At 33.9% G+C, this 27,448-nt stretch overlaps 1 protein-coding gene across 2 annotated transcripts; it reads right to left on the minus strand.

Moving 5' to 3' along the window:
* Positions 1-17: 17 nt before the first annotated feature.
* ippk (inositol 1,3,4,5,6-pentakisphosphate 2-kinase) lies at positions 18-25,946 on the minus strand. 2 transcript variants are annotated; one of them, XM_073844571.1, is made up of 13 exons: positions 25,756-25,946; positions 20,322-20,381; positions 18,155-18,250; positions 17,983-18,049; positions 16,847-16,968; positions 14,196-14,285; positions 13,864-13,922; positions 13,507-13,579; positions 5,628-5,907; positions 5,279-5,414; positions 4,825-4,927; positions 3,084-3,163; positions 18-3,003 (listed from the first exon to the last, which is right to left on the minus strand). In XM_073844571.1, exons 1-13 carry the CDS (start codon positions 25,834-25,836, stop codon positions 2,799-2,801), a joined length of 1,452 nt encoding a protein of 483 aa, XP_073700672.1. In that variant the 5' UTR covers positions 25,837-25,946; the 3' UTR covers positions 18-2,798. The 2 variants fall into 2 exon arrangements, with proteins under 2 accessions (XP_073700672.1, XP_073700671.1); XM_073844570.1 differs by having other exon boundaries at positions 18,155-18,253.
* Positions 25,947-27,448: the final 1,502 nt, after the last annotated feature.

Below are 27,448 nucleotides of genomic sequence, written 5' to 3' on the forward strand. Positions count from 1 at the left end.
CAGCGTTCACACAAGTCGGAGCTTCATATCTAATCTTTTTATTCGATATAAACACCTGTACAATCACCCGTTAGGAACTACATACTGATGCCACCTGTATGTGTCAATCATTTTTTTTACGCATGATATGCCCACACTGTATGGAAATATACATCATTAGACAAGAGCTAGAAAAATAAATAATTTTAAATACAAAATGTCCCCGACAGCAAAATCCACTTTGTATTTGTCAAATAGTTAAATTTTAACATTAGACTCCCATCACAGAAACTGTGATCCTCCGTGCTTAATAACAGAATTAATGTCCGTTCCTACCTACAATAGTGATTATAGATCTTTATTTCATTAGAATAACACAACATCACCACCTCAGACATAATATCTCTGGGTCAAAAGGGGAAAGATGATGGATGTTGTTAAAACAAAGGCAAATACAGCAATGTCTGTTGTGGTGAAACTGCACTTTTCAATCAGTTACGGAACGAAACGAACAACGAAAAGCGTTTTCGCTCACAGGTAAGGCGTATTAATACTTCTCTTGACACCAGTTCACATTAAGACAAAGGGGAGTGTGAACACAGTTTGGCAATGTTGAATGTTCATCCATGTAAAACGCAAACACTATTCGCCTGATGAGAACCGCATTGGCTGAGTTCAGCAAGCCGACGTGGTTCGCATCTCGGTAAAAGAGGTAAACAGGAGCATGAGCGTTACTCACGCCACAGTATATTGTAACAGTAATATTCCCCATGACAGAGAAAGGCGACCATGAGGTGCCATCTTTAGTGTTAAAGTTGCACCGTAAAATCTGCGCGAACCGTCTCACTGTGGATGGTTTTTACGGCGTCAAACTCGTGTAACGTTAAATCAACACTACCATTTCTGTGGCCTATACTGCTAAAACGCTGGATCATCCTTTTTTCTGTGCTAACAAAAACTGGTGTGCTGTCCATCTTTGGTCGACTTATGAAATATCTCTGGCTCTGCAACCAATTACAGCCATTATAACTCAAGCCAAACACAGCTGTAGTAGCGTTCAAGCTGCTGGGGATGGATTCCTCTGCTCTCTGTTTTCAAAACAGATGACAACCAAGCATACTAGTGTCAAACTCAGTGACAAAGCAATCGTTGATGGACAAACACTGACAATTTTGCAGTTCACAGCAGTTTTTCTTGGAAAAATGGTGGTGTTTGAGATGATGGATTTGCTTTAAAGTAGTTGTTCGATCAAAAATTGACAAAACATCATCTGTGCATACTGTTTTTTTCCAACATTTTTCCACTTTTTGAACAATCGTTATGCAATTTCTGCTGTACAGCAACAGTTTGTATGTGAACAAGGCTGTCAAGCTTTGAATAAAGCACCATGAAGTAGTTTTATACAATTTGCGCACTTAAGGTCCCGTTACAAAATTAAATACGACCTCACGTCAATCACATTTACACATGATTTCGAAACTAACATCCGCCATATAAATATTTGGATCGGGTTCAATTTGTTTGAAACAATTCAGAGTCACAGTGTTCAGTTTGTGACGAATTTTGATCCTCGAGTCCAAAATGTTCGTATTTGTCGAAATTCGTCACACACAGTATATCACGGTGGCTCAGAATTGTCAAAACACCTCTCGAAATGCTTGCTACGGATGTGAAAAACAAAGGAAATTGAATCGGGTTCAATTTTTCAATTCTGTGACGGACGAAAGTTTTGGAGGCAGTGTGTAAACGAGTTTGACACAACGTGATAAATCTGTGAAAATTTCGGAGCGTGCAAGGACCTTCAGTCATACCGATGAATGTTCAAAAATGTTGCGTTCATTCATTAATCTGAAATTAGTCTGAAATTCTCTCAAATTTTTGCACGTTAAAAAAATAATACGAACTCACGTTGTGTAAATCGCATTTATTTTTCTTTAACATGCGGAAAATGTCGGGAATATTCGTCACTTGTTACTCAGTGTGCAAAGACCTAAACTGTCACGCTATTTTAACAATTTTATCAAACAATATTGCGATGACATGAGGGTTATATAGGCCATTTTTTTTATTGTGAACTGAACTTCAAGACACTTCGATTTGTAAATGCCGGTAAACGGTTACGCCAGCCAAGCGTGCGTTACAAAAATACTTTCATTAGCGAGTAATGTCATTAGACTTAACCTCTAATTTATAAAATCTATCTCACGGGTAGTGACGGTGTTAGTGCGACCTCATTCGCTAGCATGCAACAGGTCTGTGCTTGTCAGTATAACTCCCGTTACGGTAGCTCGCCGAGGGTCAGTGGTTGGAGGAGCTCTAGGGATGTAGTCGCGCTAAAAAAACTCAAGTACTTGTCTGTTTTTGAATTCCAAACTGCCTGTTCAGCGACTGCAGACACGGCCAAGCTGATGCACGGTAAAACGTTCATTAGGGAAAATCGCTGTAAGCCACTTTTGGCACTTGGAAACCACAGTAGCACTGCTAGAAATACCCAACAGCGCTGCACAAAGACAGACACACACACACACACACACACACACACACACACACACACACACACACACACACCCTCCTTGTCCTCCCTTTTTTACAGCCAGTGACTGACTCATTCAGGTATTCTGTGCTTTAGGAGACCAGCCCCAATGAGAACATCACCCTCCAGAAGAAAAACATCACGTTGCTCCGGCAACAGCCGCGAATTTCATGTCGCGGCGGGAGGGCAAACAACTAGACAGACTAGCGAAACAAAAAAAACTAAACTATATCACTATTTGAACTACACTTCTAGGCGTTTCCCAAGCAGCATTGTTGGAGGTGTTTCATACAGCGTGGAAGAGCAGCGTGCACTCCTGCCTTTCCTTATATAGGCTGGAGGGGGGCGGGGCTTGCGTGCTCCGCAGGTAGTAGTTGACGATTTTGGTGTCCAGCTTGTGCTGGTGAGGGATGCCTTCATATGGTTTGGGGTCTAGATCCAGGATGGAGATGGAGTATGTCAAACGAGGCTTCTCTAAATTTAACTGGTGTCTGTGAACAAAGAAAATCAAATGCGAAATGATGGCAAATGTCAAAAAATTATTCTTTTTAAAAAGCAGGAGTTAACTTACTCCTCGTCTTCCTCGCAAGGTGCAAACGTGATCATGATTGAGCAGTCTTTGGCCGTCATTGCGACTCGATACTGATGAACCTGTAAAGGGGCACAAAATCAGAAATAATCTTTCCCTAAATATTCTTTATAATATTATTATTATTTTATGTAATATACAGTAGGTAATGTTTGAAGTGGATCAACACCAAAACCTTCAAATGCTGACTACTGTATTTTTATATATATAAAATATTTGTTTTTACATATTCTAAAAAATATTTTTGCATTAAAAATGAGCTCACAGATATACACACATTATTTTTGTAATTAATAATAATATTATGATCACCTTTTTCCCCCTATTCCAGAGGGAAAGCACATACTATGAGCAAGGCAGGCATAATGTTTACAATAAATAAAATAAAATATAATAAAAACATTAATGTTAATGACATAATTTAGGGAGTAAATATTGTTAATTGACAAAAAAATATCACAATGCAACAATATTAATTTAATTTTATTGATTTATATTTCATTGATTTATTTTCTTTAATTTGGGTCTTTTCATTTATTTATTTATTATTTATTTATTTATTTTAAAAAAATTGGGCCTTCTGACTTTTTCTATCAGGATGAAATACAGCCTGGACATTTCTTATTTTTCTTAAATTTAAACCAAAACCTATAAATAAATTTAGGGACTAAAGATTGTTAATTGCCACAAATTATCTCACAATTCAGTAATAATGCTTAATATATATATTTTTTATAAAGAGTAAAATACAACCTGGACATTTTGTTTTGTTAAATTTTAGCAAAACTTAAAAAGCATTTTTAATTTTTACAGTAAAAACAAAAACATTAATGTTAATGCAATAATTTAGGGAGGAAAAGTTAATTGTCACAAAAAATTATATCACAATGAAATAATATTTTTATTATTTTCATTCATTTATTTTGTTTACTTATTTATTATTTTTTTAATTGGGCCTAATTTCTGACCTTTTTATCCAAGGTGAAATATGATCAAGACATTTCTTATTGTTAAATTAAATGTTATATAATATAACCATAAACTTGTATATAATAAAAACCAAAAACAATAATGTTAATGCAATAATGCAGGGAAGAAGGGTTGTCAACTGCCACAAAAATATCACATTGCAATTTTTTTTTTTTTTTTTTTTTTTTTTTACTCATATATTTAATTTTCTTTATTGAGCCTTTCCCTAATTTCTGACTTTTTTATTTATTTTGTACTGTTTTAAATACAACCTGGACTTAAATTTCGGACTAAAAAATAAAAACATAATAATAAAAAAAAACATTATTCATTTACTTATTTATTTACTATTCATTTACTTATTTATTTTCAAATTGGGCCTTTTGCCTACATTTTGACTTTTCTTCCGGGTGAAATACAACCTAGACATTTCTTAGTGTTAAATTCAAACCTAAGCGTGAAAGCAATTTTAATTTTTACAATAAAAACAAAAACATTAATGCAATAATGTAGGGAGGAAAGATTGTTATTTGCCACATGTTTTATTTATATTATAATTATATATTTCTTTTATTATTATTTATTTACTTACTTATTTTCTAAAAATAATAATCACAATGTTTTTATTTATTTTATTTATTGTGAATCTGGGCCTTTTGCTTATATTTTTTTCCCATAATGAAAAACAACCTGGACATTTTTTATTCTTCTATTCAAACATAAACTCCTCAGCATCACACGTTCACCATCCTACCTTCCCGACTGCATATTCAACAGATCCATCATCTTCACTAGGACAGTTTTTCACCATATCCATGAAACTCTCATTATAAGGCCCGTCTATCTGCAGTCTGTTTCTGGAGATGCAAACAAGTGTTGTTTAGATGTTCAAGTGCTTTCAAGCTTGTTTATTTACAAAGCTGATATGGCTCTGCAGGGAAATCATCAATGGCCAAACCCAATAGGACCACCATGTGGCCACAGTGCATCATGACCAAAGCGGACCCATTCACAAATGAGTCTTTTGCGCCACCTAGTGTCTATTCAGTATTTCAGGAGACCATAATAAGATTCAATAGTTTTCAGAATTGTTATCTGAAGCATCTGCCCAGTATTAACTTTACTCACCAAGAACAAAACGTCCTTGCACTGGAGTATTGATTTGACAAACAAGTAACAGCACTCGATATCCCAGATTAAAAATTCACCTCTCTTTCGGGAACTCTTCTAGATACTGCTCCACACGTTTGTACAGAGGGTAGATTCCTTCAATATCCAGGTTATCCAGCATCTGGACTTGGAGGATTTTCGCAAGGACGCTGTCTTTAGGGGGACCGTGGTTACCTGTGAACACATAACGAAAAAATAGCTCAACATGTTCTACTAGTTCAGCCTTTTCTTCAACTATGTCAAGCACTTTCACTCCAGGTCACTCCTACGCATATATCGTTACTCATCGCACTTGTTTAGCAATATTCTGAAGGGCGTAAAGCCATGTTTCTCCACTGAATCCCGTCCAGATATTCATTAGTTAGCAGTAACTGCTAAAGCCCTCACCGTTGCGGAGCAGGTCTCTTGGGAAGGGACTGGCTTCGCAGAGCGGCCTGCTCTCGGACACATGCACCTTTCTAGGCTCTCCCGAGCGATTCGAGTCCCCGCCGCTGAGCAATGCGGAGCAGATGACCTGAATGAACTCGTTCAGGACGGCTTTGCCAGGCTGGTGGCCGTTATAGAGGCCGTTACTGTGAGGGAAATAAGGCCGGAGGTGCTGGATGAGATCGTTCAGTTCGGGTTGCTGCTTGGCGTCGTCTTTACAGCTAAATAGCAACTCTCCACCCTGGAAAAAAAAAAAAAAAAGATGCGAGAAACAATTCATTAATGCTACTTTTCTACTGTATATGCAACCAGTCTTAAGTAGCACAGGTGTATTTGTAGCAATAGTCAAAAATGCATTGTTCGGGTCAAAATTAACGATTTGTCTTTTATGCCAAAAATCATTAGGATAAGTAAAGACCATGTTCCATGAAGCCATTTTGTAAATTTCTTCCCGTAAATATCACATTTGGACAAATTTAAAGGCCGTTGTCGATTGTCCGCAACTGTATTTAGATTTTTGTTGCACCATCAGATTCCAGATTTTCAAATAGTTGTATCTCAGCCAGTGTTGTTTTTGACAACCATCTTAGATTTAGTCTTAGTCTTAGTCTTTTGGACTAAAATGCTTCTTAGTTTTAGTCAAATTTTAGTCACTTCTATATGTGATAGTTTTAGTCCAATTTTAATCGACGAAAAGTCAAAAAGGTTTTAGTCTAGTTTTAGTCGACGAAAAGTCAAAAAGGTTTTAGTCTAGTTTTAGTCAAAAAAGGGAAAAAAGTAGTCTTTTAACAAATTAATGTAGGTCAGTAAGTATTTTGCTGTTGGGTAGTGTCACTTATAAGTTGTGAAAATAGCAGATCTATAGTTCAACACAATGTGAGCTTCCGGATCGACTATTTTCACCAATAATTACAATAATGAAGGAATGTTTTAGAACATAAAAGACAAACAAGGATGGAATGCTAAAACGGCTTGCCATAGCGTCAGATACTTTTTAAGTTTTAATCGGCATGCACAATAAGCAGAAATGTCATGCATTTTAAACGTCTGACGGACCACCCACTAACATTTGTCTATTCTCGTCTCGTCAACGAAAACTCACACACGTCTCGTCATGTTTTAGTCATCAACGAGCCATTTTTATCTCGTCATCGTCTCGTTATCGTCATGAAAAAAAGTGGCGTCAACGAAATGATTTCGTCATCGTTGACGAAAACAACACTGATCTCAGCCAAATATTGTCCTATCCTAACAAACCAAACATCAATGGAAGCTTTTTTATCTCAAATTTCAAATGTCAAACTCAAAAAAAAGTACCATTTTGACTGGCTTTGTGGTCCAGGGTCACATATATCAAACATTTCTAATGGATTAAATTAATATATTAGCCCCCGGTTTCACAGACATGGCTTAAGCTTAGTTCTAGACTAAAATGTAAGCCTGAGCTGTTTTAACTGAAAGAAACTTGCACTGACTGATCTTAAAATATCTCAAGAAGCACACCAGTAATGTTTATTTCTAAGGCACGTTTATAAAAACTACTTAAATGTCTTAATTGAACTATGGCCTAATCCTGATTTAGGCTAAGCCCCGTCTATGAAACTAGGCCTAGTAGTAGTTAAAGTTTAATACTTTTGAACATTTGATTGTCCTTTTCCCTTGAAAACAAAAACACCTTAAACCAACCATTTTGCTGGTGTTTGTTGGTTTAAAAGCGAGACACTGCAGGTGAATAGGGTAACAAAAATTGACTAATACTTATGATCTTACTTACCCAGTTGATTACATTGATAATTGCAAACATTTTTTGTATTACAAGTTTTCTAAAATGTTTCTTTAAATATGCAAATGAGCTATTATTTAATGAAATATGAGCTCATTTGCATACATTTCTGGAACAAAAATCTAAACACTGGATGAAGTCCGTTTCAAAATTCTTGTTTAATTTTTTTGACATATTACAGTCAAATGTTTTTACAGAGGGGGTTTTGGGTGTCACTCCATAATTCAGAAAAAACACTTTTTTTTTTACCATTTTTTTGAGGAATAAAATGTATAAATCAAGCAAATTATATATAAACAAATCTCTCTTTAAATACCTTCGGCATATTGACAGGAATACAAATGTGAAGTTTGGTGTGTGTGTAAGTGCTAATGAAGTGGAGATTTATGGCTCAGTGTAGGAGAAAAAACTCATTTTGAGAAAATGGCCTTAAAAAATATGTATTGTATTTGAAATCTATTGACACCAATAGATAAAGTGCTATAAAAGAAACACTTAACATTGTCTTTTGGATGTTTTCTTTCCACTAGTCTAAAAAAACACTTTATGAAAAACCAAAAAGCCCATAATCTCAAATTTGACAGGTTCATGAAAAAAAAAAAAAAGCATTTTTGCTTGCAGTGTCTCCCCTTAAGCAAGTCACACACCAAAGCTAAAATGGTGATCAGCTGGTAGGCAAATCTTGTTTCCCAGTTAAAAATTAGTCAAAAACAGCCTGACTGGGCTAGGAGACTGGTTAGGACCAGTAAATTAGTTTAAGCTTTTCTTCAGAAGCTGAGAAATATTCTAGGATAAAAGGGATAGTTCACCCAAAAAATGTAAATTATCCCATGATTTACAGCATTTATACAGATAATCAGAGTAAATCATGGGGTAATTTATATTTTTGGGTGAACTCTCCTTTTAAATCTTATCATATTTAATCAGAGGTTCTCATATATTGAACAATGTCTTCTATTTCAAATCCTAAAAAGCGAAATAGATAAATAAAAATACATAAAGTGAAGCACATGCCAAGTATACTTAGGGGTGGGTATCGTTTGAATTTTATCGATTTCGATTCCGATTCCGATTCCGATTCCACTTATCGATTCCGATTCTTTTCGATTCCCAGTTTCGATTCCGATTTAGTAAAAAAAAAAACAACAACAAACACAAAAGTCAAACATTAATATATCAAACATGTTTATTTTCAGTGCTAGATTGCAACATATTATTTTATCACAGGGGTTCTCAACCTTTTTTATATCAGGGCCCCCTTCTTCTCGGGTCAGTTTTGCAAGGCCCCCCTATGCCTGACATTTCCTCTAAAGGTGTTTATTTTTTAACCTTTTTTATTAACCTAAACATTAGTTTTGCCTTTTCATTTTTCTCCTGCATGTTATAAAAAAAATCAAACAAACTTTAAATTAAAGCTATACTTTTGAATTTAAAAGAAAATCCTCTGCTCTAACTTTTTAACATGAATACACACATACAGATTTAAAGCACCTAAATTATTTAATTCAGACATTCTTCACAACTTCAGAGTACTCTTTCTTAAGTGACTGAATATCTACTGTTTGTATTTATTATAAAATAAACATATAAATTAAAAATACAGTAAATACATTGTAAATCTGTTGATGCTGGTGCTCATATGTGCATAAACACCACTGACCCTTACAAGATCCACCTCTATGGGTAAGCATTCATTATAAAAAACTCACAGGACATTCATTTTGAAAACTATGCAAATATTTTGAAATTTCACGCAAAAATACTATGGATCAGAGCACCGAAAGCATGAATAGTTTGTGAATCAACAGCGGACTTATGCGTGCCTAATGTACGACTCCGATATACAAGAATGAATACATTAGGTATGCGCGAGTTCGTTACTATTACTCTGGTCATCTTTGCCTTTACATTACCGGGAGGGTTTGTTTCATGCAGCCAAGAGATAAAGTAGATACCTGTCTTCCCGTGGGGGTATAAGTGACTTTTATGTGGGCTTTTGCGGGACGAAATAACATATATTCCTTCTGGAGTGGGCGGGCGCAGGACTAAAATCCGTCCCTTGCAGATCTCTAAGATGAAGTTTGCGTGCAGCGGTAGATTTGTCTTCGGTTTTTACAAAGCGTAGACACACTTTTAAACGCTTACCGTGATCCATCTTTTCGACTGATGTTTACATTACCACGTAAAGTCCTGGCAGATTGCACGCGCGGAAGGTCCTGGCAGATCACTAGATGGAAAAAATGCAACCAGGAAACGAAACGAGTATCCGATTCTTTATCTTAAGTATCCGATTCCAGAATCGGAATCGATTTTCGATTCCCAACCCTAAGTATACTACACTTTTACTATAGTAAAACCACGGTTAATTTTTCTGTTTGGGTTTACATTCTTTTTTCTTTTTCTTTTTATGCCCCGTCTTAACAGTTTGATGTTTTCTACCGTTTAAGAAAAAAACAAAAGATTGGCGAAATCACGATCCAAATCAAACGATCTGCATTGATTGCAGTTCTGATCTAAATCAAATGATTTGTGATCCACGTTCTGAAGTCTCGATCTAAATAATGATTAGCGAACCATCATTTCAGATCAAGACTCCAATCGCAAATCATTTGACTTCGATCATTATCAAATCATTAGATGTGAATCATTCAATTCGCAAAATGATTAGTGAACACGTTCGGATCCGAAACGAATGATTCACGATACGTGATCGGATTGGATCACTTCGAAACAGAGAATCAATCAAAGCTCTTTTCAAAAAGTTTTTTTTAAATCATTACAAGCGATGTTGAAATTCGAAAATGAATGGCTCTTTTAATTTGATCTGGTTTTTGCTAGTCAATTTCTTTTCACGAGTTTGAATCAATCGGACTGGTTCCAGTGTAAATGACTCAATTGATTTGGTTCTTCTGTTCCTCTTTTCGCATCTTCAGGCATGTTTATGACACTGTCAGTACTACTACTTGCTAGCTTGATTGTTTTTTTGATATTAACTGAAATAAGCAAAAAGGTATTTTTTTTTCATTTAAATTTGCGTGAAAAGATATGTACTTATTGACAAAATTAAACACTTATTTCATACATACATTGTCTTTCAATAATTCAAGCACTTTTCAAGTACCTCTTCCAAAATGTTGCCATTTTCAAGACTTTTTCAGGTCTTAAATTTCAAAAAGTAAAGTACAAGTTCAAGTACTTTAGGCACTTTAAGCACCTTGTACGAACCATGGATTTACTTTTCCAAGCTTTATAATGGCTGTTGAGATTTTGAAGTCCAAAAAAAGTGAACCCATCCATCATAAAAAGTGCTCCACACAGCTCTAAGGGGTTAATAAAGGCCTTCTGAAGTGAAACCATGCATTTGTGTAAGAAAATATTTAAAACTTTATAAACCATAATCTCTAGCTTCCGCTAACTAATTTCACTGCTTTAGAGAGTGCTGTCTTGCAGTGTTGCCATGTCCTCATATTTACAAGTGCTTTTAGGCATGTTGTTTGGTCTTACCTCTAAAGCTAGGCACTTTATGACGTTAATGAAGTCTTTTGTGGATATGAACAATATTATTTTTCTGGTGTTATAAAACAAAGTATTTTGGTGTTTTAGTGTCTTTTGCGCTTGACCTTGTTTGTTGTTGTCGTTTGTTGTTGTTTTTTCTATGAAGATCTGGCAACACTGACACTTCGCAGGGCTTGTGAGCACAACTAGCTCCGTGTCAAAATGAGCTAAGGTCATTTTCTTGCATCTCACATACAGACGAAGACACATTTCTGATGCGCATTTAAAGTTGTCACTACCTTGGGGAGTTAATGCAGTTGTCGAATGCAGTTGTAACTTCCATATTTCGGTGAATTATGTGTGTACAGAACACGATTAAGGAGTAAAAGGTGAACTGACAACCGAATTTAGCTGCAGTGTGTACATGGCCATAGACCTAGGATGGCTTCAGCATGAGTAAATAATGGGGTAATTTTCATTTTTGGGTGAACTGTCTCTTTAAATCTTATATTTAACCTAGAACTTCTCTTTAACTATCGTAGTACAACTAAAAAAAAATAGGTTTACTGGTCTCATCTAATCTACTATTTAGACCTTGCTTTTTTGGCTTGAGGATATATGAGTAGCCTTAACCACCAAAAACCAGCAAACTGGCTTTTTTTCAAGGGAAAAGAAAAAAAAAAAAAAAATTCAAAAGTATCAAACTCTAGCTATGAATGCCACTCTCTCATGAATGCGCATACACCAGTTAGCGGAAGCCAGAGATTATGGTTCACAAAGTTTTAAATATGGATATATCTCTTACACAAACGCATCCATTTGCTTAAGAAGGCCATTATTAACCCCTCAGAGCTATGTGGAGCACTTTTTTTGGATGGATGGATGGATGTACTTTATTGGACTTCAAAATCTCAACAGCCATTCACTGCCATTATTAAGCTTGGAAGAGCCAGGACATTTTTTAAATTTGCGTATTCTACGACAGAGCGCGTGCATATGTGACGTGACTGATGCCAAACTCGTGCTCAGGACAGATGGACGTGGCTGTGTATCAAAGGTAAAAAATGATATAAATACTGTTCAGTTTCTCGCAAAAAACGATCGTTTCGTGTCTTAAGACATCAATGTATCGTCACGAGCCGCAGGGTGTAATTTGGATTTGTCTGTGCATGTTTTTGTTTACTTTTAAAGGTTTGGTGCCCATCCACGTCCATGATAAGGCTGGCAGACTGCACCGGTTTTCGTTAAAAATCTTCGTTTGTGTTTTTCTGAGGAAACAAAGTCACCTACATCTTGGATGCATTGGGGGTAAGCAGATAAACATCAAATTTTCAGAGTGAAAGAAGTCAGTCATATAGACCCAGGATGGCTTGAGGGTGAGTAAATCATGGGTTAATTTTAATTTCTGGGTGAACTATCCCTTTAAATATGATCATATTTAACCTAGAACATTTCTTTAACTATCGTAGTACTACTAAAAAAACTGGTTTACTGGTCTTATCTAGTCTACTAACCTAGTCAGGCTGTTTTTGGTTAGTTTTAGCTGGAAATCACCATTTTAGCCTGGATATGAGAGTAGCCTTAACCACCAAAGACCAGCAAGCCAACAATTTTTCAAGGGAAAAGAAAAAACGGTAACACTTTACAATAAGGTTCATTAGTTAAACATTAGTTAATATATTAACTAACATGAACTAACCCTGAGCAATATATTTGTTACTGTATTAACTAATCTTTATTAGCTTTAGTTAACGGAAATACAGTTGTTCATTGTTTGTTCATGTTAGTTCACACTGCATTAACTAATGTTGACAAAATTTTAATAATGCATTAGTAAATGTTGAAATTAACATTAACAAAGATTAATAAATGCTGTATAAGTACAGTTCATTATTAGTTCGTGTTAACTAATGTGGTTAACTAATGTTAACTAATGAACCTTATTGTAAAGTGTTGCCGAAAAAACAAATATTCCAAAGGATCAAACTCTAGCTACGAACGCCGCTCTCTCACGTACGTGTACGACAGTTAGCGAAAGCTAGAGATTACGATTCATAAAGTTTTAAATATGGATATTTTTCTTACACAAACACATTCATTTTTTTCTGAAGGCCTTTATTAACCCCCCGGAGCTGTGTAGAGCACTTTTTATGATGGATGGATACACTTTATTGGACTCTTGGATCTCAACAGCCATTCACTGCCATTGTAAAGCTTAGAGCCAGGACCTTTTTTTTTTTATATAACTAAGATTGTATTCGTCTGAACAAAGAAAGTCATATACACCTTGGATGGCTTGGGGGTGAGTAAACCATCATTTTCATTTTTGGGTGAACTATCCCTTTAAGGATAACTATAACGATAAATGTTTGATGACATCAATGACATAATTACTGTCAGTTACATTTCGAATGCTGAACATTCTATTACCAGAAATTGAGGGAAGATTTTCGAACTTTAAACTTAAATTCAAACTTCCAAAAACAGACAGCAGGATGAAATGAACTACTAAATAAAGTTTGTTTGGAGACATTAAGCGACTTCACAAGAGTTCATATTTACCTTAAAGATTTTCAAGTTGTTTTGTGGCTCCTCTAACAGATTCTTCAACGCAACGTACATTCGCTGTTTGCTCCTGGAATACAAGATGAATAATATTCAGGTGTGTACATTTAATTCACTTTTGATATTCTTGGCAAGAAAATTAAAGATTATCTGGATCATCACATCTAAATCTTGTTTTTTTAGCGTTCCTGTGACTCAAGCAGCAGTACAAAGCCTTCAACCATTATAGATTATACGGCTAATCCCGGAGTGGAAAGGTGAGTCACGACTTTAGCAAAAACCTTGATAATTGTTTTTCAAATGGAAAATTCTTTGATTTAACACAGGCCAGTGACGAAGTAAGCAGTAACTTACCCTGAGAAGAGATCTAGAGGGCAATATCTGCTCAATCGCTTCCACTTCCCATTGGCTAACTGTAAAGGACAAAACATGTTACTTTAAACTTTACAAACCTTTTTTTTTTTTTTTATGAGAAGTTTACAAACAGTGTTGCTTAATGATCAGCTTATCTTCTGCAGCCGAACCCCACAAAGAATCGATCAGATGATAGCGCAAAGTACAAACAGACAGCAGGATGTTCACACTACACTGCACCTTTTCTTTGTTAAAGCAGAAGTTTGCTTTTAGAAATCTGGCTTCACTTCGATAAAAGTTTGGCAACGGCTAGGTTTTCATTTGGTACTTGCCTTGTAATGCTGATGCATGCAGAATCTGCAAACTTTACGCTTGCATTCCTTGGTTATGTGCCTTGAAAAGGGTAGAAATCCACATTTTGGCTGGAGGGGAGGAAAAAAAAGAACAAATATGTAAGTGAAAATGAAGTGTTGTTAGTGCACTTTATGTAAAGGAGGTTAGCTTTTTTTTATGAACACAAACGAGCCTTTCAGATCAGATTCACACCACCTTCCCCTGTTTGTCTTCGACTGGCCATGTGATTAAATTCCACACAAATAGATTCAGTGAGTCATTCAGCAACTGTGGTTTATTTCCCCAAGAATGGGCGTTTGTCTTAAACTGATCCCTAAAATACAGTTCTTAGTTATAACTAACTAGATCTTCCAGTTTAACAACTGTCGCCGAGTCTAACCCAAGAACGTTTACACCCTAACGCCATGAAGATGCAGAAAAAAACCCATTAACAACTGTCAGCAAGTTCAATGACCAGATGTGCTTAGACATGTGGCACCAAAGTCAACACATTCAAGGCAGGGTTTCTGGCCAAACTTTATGTAAATTAGGGTTAATATAGATTACGCTTTATCATTTTCTTGTAATCATGTCATCAGGTATTCATTTAATGATAACCAAATTACGGAGAAGATCATATGCAACTATTACAGGGTTCAAATGCTCACTGATGCTCCAAAAGGAAACACAATGCATTGAGGGGGGTGAAAACTTTTGGTATTTGAAGATGAGGGTAAATTTAACTTATTCTTTGCGGAAACGTGTAAATATCTTCTGTAGCTTCTGAAGGGCATTACTAAATAAAGCAAAATATGCTATTTAGGCAAAATAAGAAAAACGTACACATTCTTCATTCTGTTCAAAAGTTTTCGCCCCCAGCTCTTAACGCATTGTCTTTCCTTCTGAAGCATCAGTGAGTGTTTGAACCTTCTGTAATAGTTGCATATGAGTTCCTCAGTTGTTCTCAGTGTAAAAAGATGGATCTGAAATCATACAGTCATTGTTGGAAAGGGTTCGAAAAAACAAAAAAAATTGTGGGACCTGAAGGGTTTTTCTAAAGAACAGCAGGCGGACCTATAGGAATTTAGCAGTACATCACTTGCTCACCAACAAACAGATCCTCTGCAGTGAATGGGTGCCGTCAGAATGAGAGTCCAAACTGCTGATTATAAACACCACAAGTACTGGAAATAATCCACAAGCTGCCTGTTTGTAATCTATCATAAGATGTTTTTAACTTCAAAACAGTTGTTTCTGGCTAAAATATCAGTTTTCTATTCATAATATTCTTTTCTTCCTTTCAAAAAATGTTTTAGACAAATATCTTGGTGGATTCTGATGAGAGTGGACAATGTTTTTTTTTTTTAATGGAGTTTGTGTTATTTTGAATTATGGACTGGTAACACACAGCTATTTACTTCACAAGATGTTAACTGATGGACTGGAGTCGTTGTAGAGTGTTTTTTTTTTTAGCTGTTTGGACTATTATTCTGATGGCACACGTTCACTGCAGAGGATCCACTGGCGAGCAAGTGATGTAATGCTATATTTTTTCAAATCTGTTTACATAAAGAAACAAGCTCTTCTACATTATGAATGACAAGAGAGTGAGCGTGTTTCAGCCTATTTTAATTTTTTCGGTGACCTATTCCTTTAAACCAGACATACAGTTGAAGTCAAAAGTTTACATACACCTTGCAGAATCTTCAAAATGTTAATTTGTTTGAAAAGATCCATCTTTTCACACTGAGGACAACTGAGGGACTCATATGCAACTATTACAGAAGGTTCAAATGCTCACTGATGCTTCAGAAGAAAACACAATGCATTAACAGCTGGGTCTGAAAACTTTTGAAATTTGAAGATCAGAGTAAATTTCACTTATTTTGTCTTCTGAGAATATAAGTATCTTCTGTAGCTTCTCAAGGGCAGTACTAAATGAAACAAAATATAATATTTAGTCAAAATGTACACATATTCATTCTGTTCAAAAGTTTTCACCCCCAGACTCTTAATGCATTGTTTGTTTGTTTGTTTTTCTTCTGAAGCATCAGTGAGTGTTTGAACGTTCTGCAATAGTTGCAAATGAGTCCCTCAGTTGTCCTTAGTGTGAAAAGATGGATCTCAGAATCATAAGTCGTTGTTGGAAAGGGTTCAAATACACAAAAAAGATTTTGTGGGATCTGAAGGATTTTTCTGAAGAACAGCAGGGAATTTAACTGTTCAGGACAGGTTTTGAACAGGGTCATTTTTATAAATTCAATTATTATTTTCTCTTGTGGACTATATGTAAAAGTCTTTTATGTGAAATATCTTACTCAGGTCAGTACCAAATAAAAAACAAAACGCATTTTGTATGATCCCTCTTATTTTGCTAAAATAATTCACCCATTTCTTCAGATTCAGCAAGGTGTATGTAAACTTTTGACTTCAACTGCATAGCTAAACAGAACATGGTTGAACGGTTGAGCTCAATTCTAGCATTAATTAGTGGCAAATTGTAAATGATGTCAGTTTGTGGTAGCTTCCACGATCTTGCACACAAAACCAGTGGTTTAAAGGTAAACATACCAACTGCGTGTGCAAATTTCCCCACAAACATAACAGTATTGACGTATTAAGGTTGAGTCAAACCCAACATGGAGTTCACCTTAATCTCAACACAGATTGGAGGTCTGTGGTCTGTGAGGTGGTGGAGGGGAAGTTGGGTCAGGTTGGGAAGGCATAAACCACACCCACTGAATGTGTCCATGACCTTATCACAGCGCAGTTCTGCATGAAGAAAAAGGTCACAACACCGTTACGCAACATCAAATCCTGTCTACAAAAGTGACTGCATCTCACATACCCATGTTTAGACAAACAACAGACTGCATTTTTTAGAGGATAAACCCCCCCCCCCCCCCCATAATAGACCAGGTTTAAGTTGGTTTGAGAAAGCCAACTTACTGAAATGCTATTTGAACTTAAAGTTATTCTTCTTCTTCTGAGACTAAAATGTCGGACTGCTCCTCCTCCTAGAGCTTTAACTCTACAAACTCCAAACTCAGCCCAGATCTTCAGACTTATCCGACTCCACTTGCTGTATCTTTTCTACTTGATCTGACTTACAGTTTTCCTAAAAAAGATGATTAAAACTGGGAAAAATCCCATCGACTTACATTGACTGAATGTTCAAATGAGCCAAGAGACTATTCAAAACTCCCAGAATCCCTTGAGACTCAATCAAGCTTCCCTTCTATATTCCCTTTTTACTATATTTCTAATCCATTTAAACTTTTTTTTTTTTTTTAGACTGAAAAACTTCACCTTTTAAAACTTCTAAAACAAATTCAACTTTTTAAAACTTTCTGATCAGGCTTTTTCAAGCCAACTTAAAGTTTGTCTTTTGAGGTTTTTAGTAACACCCGTTAATCTCAATGATGAGATTACTGTAACACAAGGATTTTGCAATCGAATTATAACAAATACTATCATAAAGTATAAATAATTAAAGGGATTTGTATGGTGGACGGATGGATTTTTTGGCCTTCAAAATCTCAACACCCATTTACAGCCATTACAAAGCTGGGAAGAGCCAGGACATTTTTTAATATAACTCTGACTGAATTCGTCTGAAAGAAGAAAGTCATATACACCTAGGATGGCTTGAGAGTGAATAAATCATGAGGTAATTTTCATTTTTTTGGGTTAAACATCCCTTTAACTATTAAATAATACACGGTTGGCTTTTGGTAGATTCGCTAAAGATTTAAAAGGAAAAACACAAAAGTTTATCATTCATACCAGGTCGTTCTTGTTGGACCTTCTGCGAAAGCTGTCTCACGAAGTCCAGCGGCAGCTTGACAACCTCCTGTAAAAATTCAAGCCATTAATTTCATCTCATTTGTTGGGTCATAACTTGTCTTAAAGCAATGTGATATAATAATATACACAAACGTCTAAAACGGTAACTTACGCCACTGTGAACATATTTCTCCCCCAGTAAAGGCTTCATGACATATTTACTATAATCCACGATGTTGAGGATGTGTCGAAAAGCTTGTTCTGCGGTCTGCTAGGAAAGATGTAGGAAAATGAGTTCACACTATGTTGTATGTCAATGCAAGCAGACCAAGACCAAACATTTGATGCATATTTACATATTTACATGTATGTTGTAGATACTCTTTGTACTAACAGACTCTAAAAACTTACAATACAGTGCAAGAAAACTGTTTAACGTTAAACATTATGCCTTTTTGTGGAAACTGATAACAAATCTACACTAAAATTGAAAGTGACTATTTAGAAATCAACACAAATTGATAGAACAATTGTTTGTGCATCAATACTTCAGTCACATTGATGGAAATATACAGTCAAGCCCGAAAGCATTATTTTTTTTTAATTAGAAACGACACAGACGTCTCCCAGAAGATAATAAGACGATGTACAAGAGGCAACATTGTGGAAAAAAATTACTCATCTTTTATTTACATTTGAAAAAAAAAAGCGGCATATCCAAAATTATTCATACCCTTCTCAATAATTAATAGAAAAGCCTTTGTTGGCTATTACAGCAATCAAACGCTTCCTATAATTGCTGATCAACTTTTTGCATGTCTCCACTGGTATTTTTGCCCATTCATCTTTAACGATGAGCTACAACTCTTTCAGGTTGGAGGGTCTCCTTGCCATTACCCTGATCTTTAGCTCCCTCCACAGATTCTCAATTGGATTTAAGTCAGGACTCTGGCTGGGCCACTGCAAAACGTTAATGCTTTTGTTTGCTAACATTTCTTCACCACTTTTGATGTGTGTTTTGGGTCGTTGTTGTGCTGAAATGTCTAAGTTTCTCTGCAGACTGCCTGATGTTGTTGTTGAGAATTTTGAAGTATTGCTCCTTTTTCATGGTGCCGTTTACTGTGATTAGGTTTCCTGGTCCACCGGCTGAAAAACACCCCCAAAACATTAGGTTTCCACCACCATGTTTGACAGTGTGGTTGGTGTTCTTAGGATTGAAGGCTTCTTCTTTTTTTTCAAACAATCAAACAATTCAATTTTTGTTTCATCTGACCATAAAACAGAAGACCAGAAGACTTCTTTGTCCAGATGAGCATTTGCAAAGGCCAAGTGGGCTTTTGTGTGCCTTATCTTGAGAATTGGTGTCCTCCTTGGTCTGCGTCTGAGGAACCCAGCGGTGTGCAGTGTCTGTTGACTGTCTGCCTTGAAATGTTGCCACCAGCAGAGCCCAGATTCATCAGGATGGCCTTGGTGGTGATCCTTGGATTCTTTTTAACCTCTCTCACTATCCTCCTGGCCAGCACAGGTGTCACTTTTGGCTTCCTACAACGTCCTCTGAGATTTTTGAAATTCTTGTATTTTTTAATAATACTTTGCACTGTAGCCACTGGAACTTCAAAACATTTAGATATGGTCTTATAGCCCTTTCCTGACTTGTGAGCAGCCACAATGCGCAGCTGCAGGTCCTCAGTGAGCTTCTTTGTCTTAGCCATGACTGTCCACAAACCAACAGCAGACAGCTTCTGTTTTTCACCTGTTGAGTTGATTAAAACTGTTCCCAATGAATCAGGGTAATTAGGATGCTTTAGAACAGCTTGGACTATTTGGAATGGTATAGAACTTTGGATTTTCCCATAGACTGTGACAGTTTGCAAAGGGCATGAATAATTTTGGACATGCCACTTTTTTTCAAATGTAAATAGAAAGCTGAGAAATATTTTTTTCCCCACAATGATGCCTCTTGTACATCATCTTCGTATCTTTTGGGAGAAACCTGTGTCATTTCCGGTCAAAAAAAGAATTTGCCTGGGGTATGAATAATTTCGGGCTTGACTGTATGTCAGATCATACAATGGTGAAAAACATCTCACAAAGTCATAAACGTAATCTGATGAATTTGTCCATTAATCCATCCATAGATTTAGTAACTTTTTAAAAAGTCATTCTCCCTATGTTTTGAATAATGGTCACAATATTAAAATGTACATTATTATTTTCAAGTTTTATGAACTATTTACCATTACTTCATAGTGTAAGAAATACTGTGTAAGGCAATACCGTATTTCGTAGAAATTTGGGAAGCAATAACAATCCGTTGTGTAACTTTGGAGAAGTTTTACCTGTCGCGTATGTGCGGAGTCTTCGGAGGGAAACTTCAACAGACGTAGAACTTGACAGTGCTGTAATGGGAAGTGACATGTTTAGAAACAAATCACATGAGTCATTTGACACAGACTTTGATCGCTCAATGTATCCTTGTCTTGTTTTAGTTCAAAAGGGAATCCTTTGAAATGGGTTTGCCTGCGACTGTACTTGTGTGGACAATAAATACTCTGACCACTCAACTGTGAGCTGAATATGCATTACGTATTTTTTTTTTCCTAGAAGGCTCTTAGGCATAAAAGGGTGCACAAAGGTAAAGGTGACATTATCTGTCTGGCAGCTTGTTTTATGGACTGATGCAACCGATGGGGACTTACATGCAAATGCAGTTTCTAAAGACACTTCCTCAATGCTTACAAAACCTACTTCTGCCTTACGAAATGATAAACGTGAATGGATGACGCTCATGAGTAAATGACGTATAATTCACCTCAAAATGTAAAGAAAATAAATTTTTTCGCACATTTAAAAAAATAATCAATCTAATTTCTTAATGAAAAAAGATACTATTATTTTTGTATCATTGAGATACTACTATAGTTTTATTAATACTTTGAAGCAGTTTCTTTTTAATATTTACCATTCATTTCAATTTTAGTTTGTATTAGTAACCTTGTTGGGTTTTTGTTGTTTTTAATAGTAAAATATTTCTATCATTTTATTATTTTTGTTTCAGTTCAAGTTTAACTAAATGAAAATAAGAAACGTTAGCTAGTAACTAGCAAAAATTTTAAATAAGTTAAAGGTTTGTTTATGGTTACATAATAAATTAATCATTTACATTAAGTTTTCATTACTTACAACAACTAATACATAAATTATGACTTATATGCAATAGATTTTATTAATAATTTCTATAGTATCATAGTTCTAGTAAAAATTTTAATCGTTTTTTATTGTCATATTTACCATTTGTTTTAGTAACTTTATTTTTACTTCAGTTTTAGTTCAAGTTTAACTAAATGAAAATGAGAAATGTTAAATATAAGCTTAGGTTTTTCATATTTTATCATTTCAGTTAAAGTTTTTTTAATGGTTTTAGTAAGATTTAGTTGATTACATGAAAAATGTATCATTTACGTAAGTTTCCATTACTTATAATTATGACTTATATGCAACAGTGTATTAATAATTTCTATACTACCATAGTTTTATTGAAAACTTTATACGTTTTTATTTTTACATTTAACATTCATTTTAAATTTTGTTAATTTTAGTAACTCCGTTGTTTGTCATTTTTTAGTAGTTTTTGTCTTTGTAAAATATGTCTGTATAGTTTTATTAATTTTATACTACAGTTTTAGTTCAAGTTTAACTAAATGAAAATTAAAAATGTTAGCTAGCAACTAGCTGAAATTAAAAATAAGCTTAAGTTTTCCATATTTTATTATTTCAGTTAACATTCTTTTTATGGTTTTACTTAGTTTTGTTATGATTACATGATTTGATGGATTGTATTAATAATTTCTATACTACGATAGCTTTATTTCAGATTTGAATCCATTTTCATTTGAATTTTTACAATTATTTTTGTTTTAGTTATAGTAACTTTGTGTTTTTGTCATTTTTTGTAGTTTTTGTCCTGTATAGTTGAAAACATTTTGTACTTCAGTTTTAGTTGACATTTAACTGAAAGAAAAATTAAAATGTTAGCTAGCAACTAGCTGAAATTAAAATAATGCATATTTTATCATTTTGGTTAAAAGTTTTTTATGGTTTAGGTTAATTTAGTACATAAAGTTTCCATTACTTACAATAACTAAGACATAAATTATAACTTATATACTACTATAGTTTTAACTTTGTTGTTTGTTCTTTGTCATTTTTAGTAGTTTTTTTGTCTTTGTAAAATGTGTCTGTATAGTTTTATTAATTTTATACTTCAGTTTTAGTTGACATTTAACTAAAAGTAAGTTAGAAAAGTTAGCTAGCAACTAGCTGAAATTAAAAATTGTAAACTTAAGTTTTGCATATTATTATTTCATATATATACATATTAATAATATTATTATTATTTCAGTGAAAGTTTTTTATGGTTTTACTCATTTTATTTTAGTTTAGTACATAAGACAGTTTTTAGACTACCATAGTTTTATTAAAAATGTAATTAATTTTAACTTTGTTGTGTTTTTGTTGTTTTTAATATGTATAGTCTGTGTATTTTTTTTTATTAATTTGCCTTCCATTTTAGTTCAAGTTTATCTAAACAAAAATTTGAAATGTCAGCTAGCAACTATCTGAAATTAAAAATTAAGCTTAAGTTTTGCATATTTTATTATTTCAGTTAAAAGTTTTTTATGGTTTTACCTAGTTTAGTTTAGTACATAAAATTTCCATTGCTTACAATAATTAAGACATAAATTATAACTTATATGCAATATATTCTATTAATAATTTCTATACTACCATAGTTTTAATAAAAATGTGTTTTTGCCATTTTTAATAGTTTTTTTTGCCTTTGTAATTTTCCTTCCGTTTTAGTTCAAGTTTAACTAAACAAATATTAGCATCTGATATCAATTAAAAATTAAGCTTAAGTTTTGCATATTTTATAATTTCAGGTAGTTTTTTTTTTTGGTTTTACTCATTTTATTTTAGTTTAGTACATAAAGACATAAATTATAACTTATATGCAATAGATTATATTAATCATTTCTATACTACCATAGTTTTATTACAATTTAAATAAGTTTTAACTGTGTTGTAAAAATTAAACTTAAGTTTTTTCATATTTTATAATTTCAGTTAAAGTTCTTTTATGGTTTTACTCATTTTATTTTAGTTTAGTACATAAAATTTTCATTACTTACAACTTATATGCAATAGATTTTATTAATAATTTCTATACTACCATTAAAAATGTGAATCAGCTTTAACATTGTTTTTGTTAATTTTTTTTTACTTGTTTTAATTGACTTTTAACTTAAAGAAAATTTGAAATGTTAGCAAGCAACTAACTGAAATTAAAAATAAGCTTAAATTTAGCATATTTTATTATTTCAGTTAAAAGTTTTTAATGGTTTTACTTAGTCTAGTACATAAAGTTTCCATTACTTACAATAACTAAGACAAATTATACCTCATATACAATAGATTTTATTAATAAATTCTATACTACCATAGTATAAAAAAAATTAAATCAGTTTTAACATTGTTTTTGTCATTTTTAGTAGTTTTTGTCTTTGTAAAATATGTCTGTATAGTTGAATTAATTTTATACTTCGGTTTTAGTTGACATTTAACTGAAATTAAAAAATAAGCTTAAGTTTTGCATATTTTATTATTTCAGTTAAAGTTTTTTATGGTTTTACTCATTTTAGTTTAGTTTAGTACATAAAGTTTCCATTACTTAAAACTTATATGCAATAGATTTTATTAATAATTTCTATCCTACCATAGTTTTATTAAAACTTTGAATCAGTTTTAACATTGTGTTTTTGTCATTTTTTTAGTAGTTTGTCCTTATAAAATATGCCTGGATAGTTTAATAATTTTTAACTTCAGTTTTAATTGATGTTTAACTAAAAGAAAATTGGAAATGTTAGCTAGCAACTAGCTAAAATTAAAAATAAGCTTAAGTTTTGCATATTTTATTATTTCAGTTCAAGTTTTTTTAATGGTTTTACTCATTTTATTTTGGTTTAATACATGATGTTTCCATTACTTACAATAACTAAGACATAAATGATAACTTATATGCAATAGATTCTATTCATAATTTCTATACTACCATAGCTTTATTAAATATGTAAATTAGTTTTAACTTTGTTGTGTTTTTCTTTTCAGTCTGTAGTTTTTTTTATAATTTTAGTTAACTGTAACAAGCCTGCTGCAATACAACATTGAAAACCATTCTGTCCAGACATAATTATTTTTGTAATAATAAAATTATTATTAATTAAAAAGTATTACATACAATTAGACTTCATTAGAAGTATTACTTATATACAGCTTAATAACTTTCTGATTCTGTACAAGTTCAATATTTTTTCACATTATAGTAGATCATTGTATTATTCTAATGAGAACTTCTAGGGCGGGGGAAGTGTTTAATTGTCACAGGAAAAAAAAATGAACCTGAATTTCTTGTATGGCCTAGATTTGAAGTTGTTTAAATCACACATCATATGTCAATTCACAAATACTTTTAAGCAATACCTCACTCCTTCAGACTGATTCGATCAAGCTCGTACTCTAAGAATTTAAAACCAAGCCAGGCAACGTGACAAAAAGCCACACAACAGTGTGGGAGTGTGAAAGAATGTCAGTAAACAGCAAATCGAGCTGGACAAGCCCTTGCAGGACTCTAAAACTCTTTGAAAACTGCATCAAAGCTTCACCCGTTTTCCCCACACCCATGATTACATCAACATATTGGCCAATGTTGTCTCAGGCAGCTTCCTGTGATTGGACACACACTTCTCTGTAATACAAATCCAGCGCGTTTATGACTCAAAGCGCTTTTCCAGCACCTTGCTCTGAGTTTATTTATCGTGTGATGGCACAGACGATCACAAATGAGCTGGAAAATCAGACAAAGGTTAAGCCTTTCCCGTTTTACAGGAACATATCCTTGATCTTAACAAAACAGGACCTTGATGCTGTAATCCTACTGACAAAAGGAGTCAACTGCATGATAACTAAAACATTTACATAAAGCTTACATTACTTACAATAACTAAGACTTCAATTATGACTTGTATGCAATAGATTTTTTTAATAATTTCTAAATATGGAGAGTTTAGCGCTTAGACCAAGTTCTAGGAAATCAAATGCCATGACCTTTTTAGTTTCTAATTGTACTTTTCCCCCCCAAAGGGATAAACTTTTATATTACCAGCCATCATGGTGGTCTAAAACCGGTGTAGATCTGATTATCTTTCTCCCGATGGAGGGGACAACTCTTAAAGGTTTCCAATCTGAACTTTGAAGCCTGGATGGTGAAAATGTTAAGTGTCCATACTCTTATCTCCAATAGAGACCCAATTTTAGATGCACAGAAGCATCCAGAAACTAAAACGTCTCTAGTGACCATTTATTCAAATGGCTGTCAGTGTAACATATCATACATTATATATCCTAATGAAGTGTTTAATACGCTTAAGATCTTATAAAGTGGGTGTGTAACACATGTCACACATGTAGTACACTCACTTTATCTATGAAACCTGGTTTAGCCTGCTAGGTGGCTATTAGCTTTAAAGCCCTGACAACACCCTTTCAAGACAAAGAAGATGTTTATTCTCGTCTAGTGGTGATACAAAGAGACCCAACTTTATGTTGGGGTGCTTTCCAAGTAGTTTGAATTGATTTCCAGGTGACTGAATCTGATTTGATTGAGTTTAAATGGATCTTAGCTAAGCTAAAAGCTAGTAACTATTGAACACTAACCTGCAAATGAGACACGACCAGGCTCTTGTTGCCCTCTCCGTGATATTTCCAGTCGTTTTCGTCCATTTTATCCAGTTCCATAACCTAGAACAACCGTAAACTAATAGGGGTTTTGGCGCAGATTTGATACTCCGGGCGAGATGATCGGGGTCAGGCGCAAAACTTCTGGAGGATCCGCGTCTGACACACAGACAGACGGTGTACCGCTAGTACCGCTTTCGCGAGGACACGCCCCCTCTGCGCTCTCATTGGCTAGACGCGGGGGTTGCGGTTACTCATTGGCCAGAAGTGTTTGTCATTGTTAAACTCGTCTGCTGATTGGATGCTGGAAGTGACAATCAAATAGTCGACCGCTAGTTTATAGACTGTATCTATAGAATGATGTCATGAACGCATGATTGCTGTTTTCCTTCCCTTTTTCTGTTCGCTTGATTTGCACATGATTTGCTCAGAGACAAAAAAACAACAAATCACGACTCGTTGATATTTATAAGCGTAATTAGTATTAATCCAAAAAATAAAATTATATGTATATATAAATGCATATATCATTTTTGGATTTATTGAAAATATGTTATATTTATTTTTACTTTAATGCATTTCAAATTGTATTTCTTTACATACATAATTATAGACTGTATCTATAAAATGACGTGATGAACACATGATCATGTGCTTGTATTTTTGTTCTGGAACATCTGATTTAAAGAAGTAATGTTTGACATCGATTATATTTCTCGCCATTTCATCATTTCATTATCATATCATCTCGTCATATTCTATACATACTTTTTATATGTCATAATTTCAAGTTTTTAAAATCATAATTTCGACTTTTTACGTCATATTCATGACTTGTCATTTCATCTTTTTAAGTCATAATTTCGACTATTTCTCATCTGATTGACTTAAGCCATAATTTCGGCTTTTAACTCATGATTTCGACTTCTAAAGTCATCAAAAAAAGTCATTTCGACTTTTTATGTCACATTCATGACTTTTTTATGTCACTTATGTATACTTTTAAAGTCATAATTTCGATTTTTTTTAATGTCATGACTTATGAATTTCATAATTTCGACTATTTCTCATCATTACCACTTTTAAAATCATAATTTCGACTTTTTGTGTCATATTCATGACTTATGTATGTCTTTCTCCCTTTTAAGTCATAATTTCGACTATTTCTCACCATTAGGACTATATTTATGACTTATACATGTCAATTTCCACTTTTAAAGTCATAATTTCAACTATTCCTCATCTTTATGGCTTAAGTCATAATTTCAGCTTTTATGATTTCGACTTTTATCTCATAATTTCGACTTCTAAAGTCATCATTTCGACTATTTCTCATCATTACGACTTTTAAAGTTATAATTTTGAGTTTTTATGTCATGACTTAGGAATGTCATCATTTTTATTTATTTTTAAGTTATAATTTCGGCTTTTAACTCATGATTTCAAGTCTTAAAGTCATAATTTCGACTTTTATCTCATAATTTCAATTTCTAGTCATAATTTTGACTATTTCCGAACATTACGACTTTCAAGTTATAATTTCGATATTCATGACTTATGTATGTGATAATGTCTACTTTTTATGTCATGACTTAGGAATGTCATAATTTTGTTTATATTTATGTATATAACTTTATGTCATAAACGTTTAAAGTCATAATTTGGACTATTT

The sequence above is a fragment of the Garra rufa genome, chromosome 7 (genome assembly GCF_049309525.1).
Source record: "Garra rufa chromosome 7, GarRuf1.0, whole genome shotgun sequence".
In the NCBI taxonomy this organism is placed as follows: domain Eukaryota; kingdom Metazoa; phylum Chordata; class Actinopteri; order Cypriniformes; family Cyprinidae; genus Garra; species Garra rufa.

What these genes read in the sequence shown, in the direction of transcription:
- ippk (XM_073844570.1), bottom strand. Translation starts at nt 25,836, where the DNA reads ATGGAACTGGATAAAATGGACGAAAACGACTGGAAATATCACGGAGAG. An exon ending in ACAACTTGAAAATCTTTAAG is followed by an intron (nt 5,908 to 13,506) that starts GTAAATATGAAC and finishes TTTTTTTTCCAG; the next exon opens with GGTGGAGAGTTGCTATTTAG. An exon ending in AAGAGACCTGCTCCGCAACG is followed by an intron (nt 5,415 to 5,627) that starts GTGAGGGCTTTA and finishes ATGTGTTCACAG; the next exon opens with GTAACCACGGTCCCCCTAAA.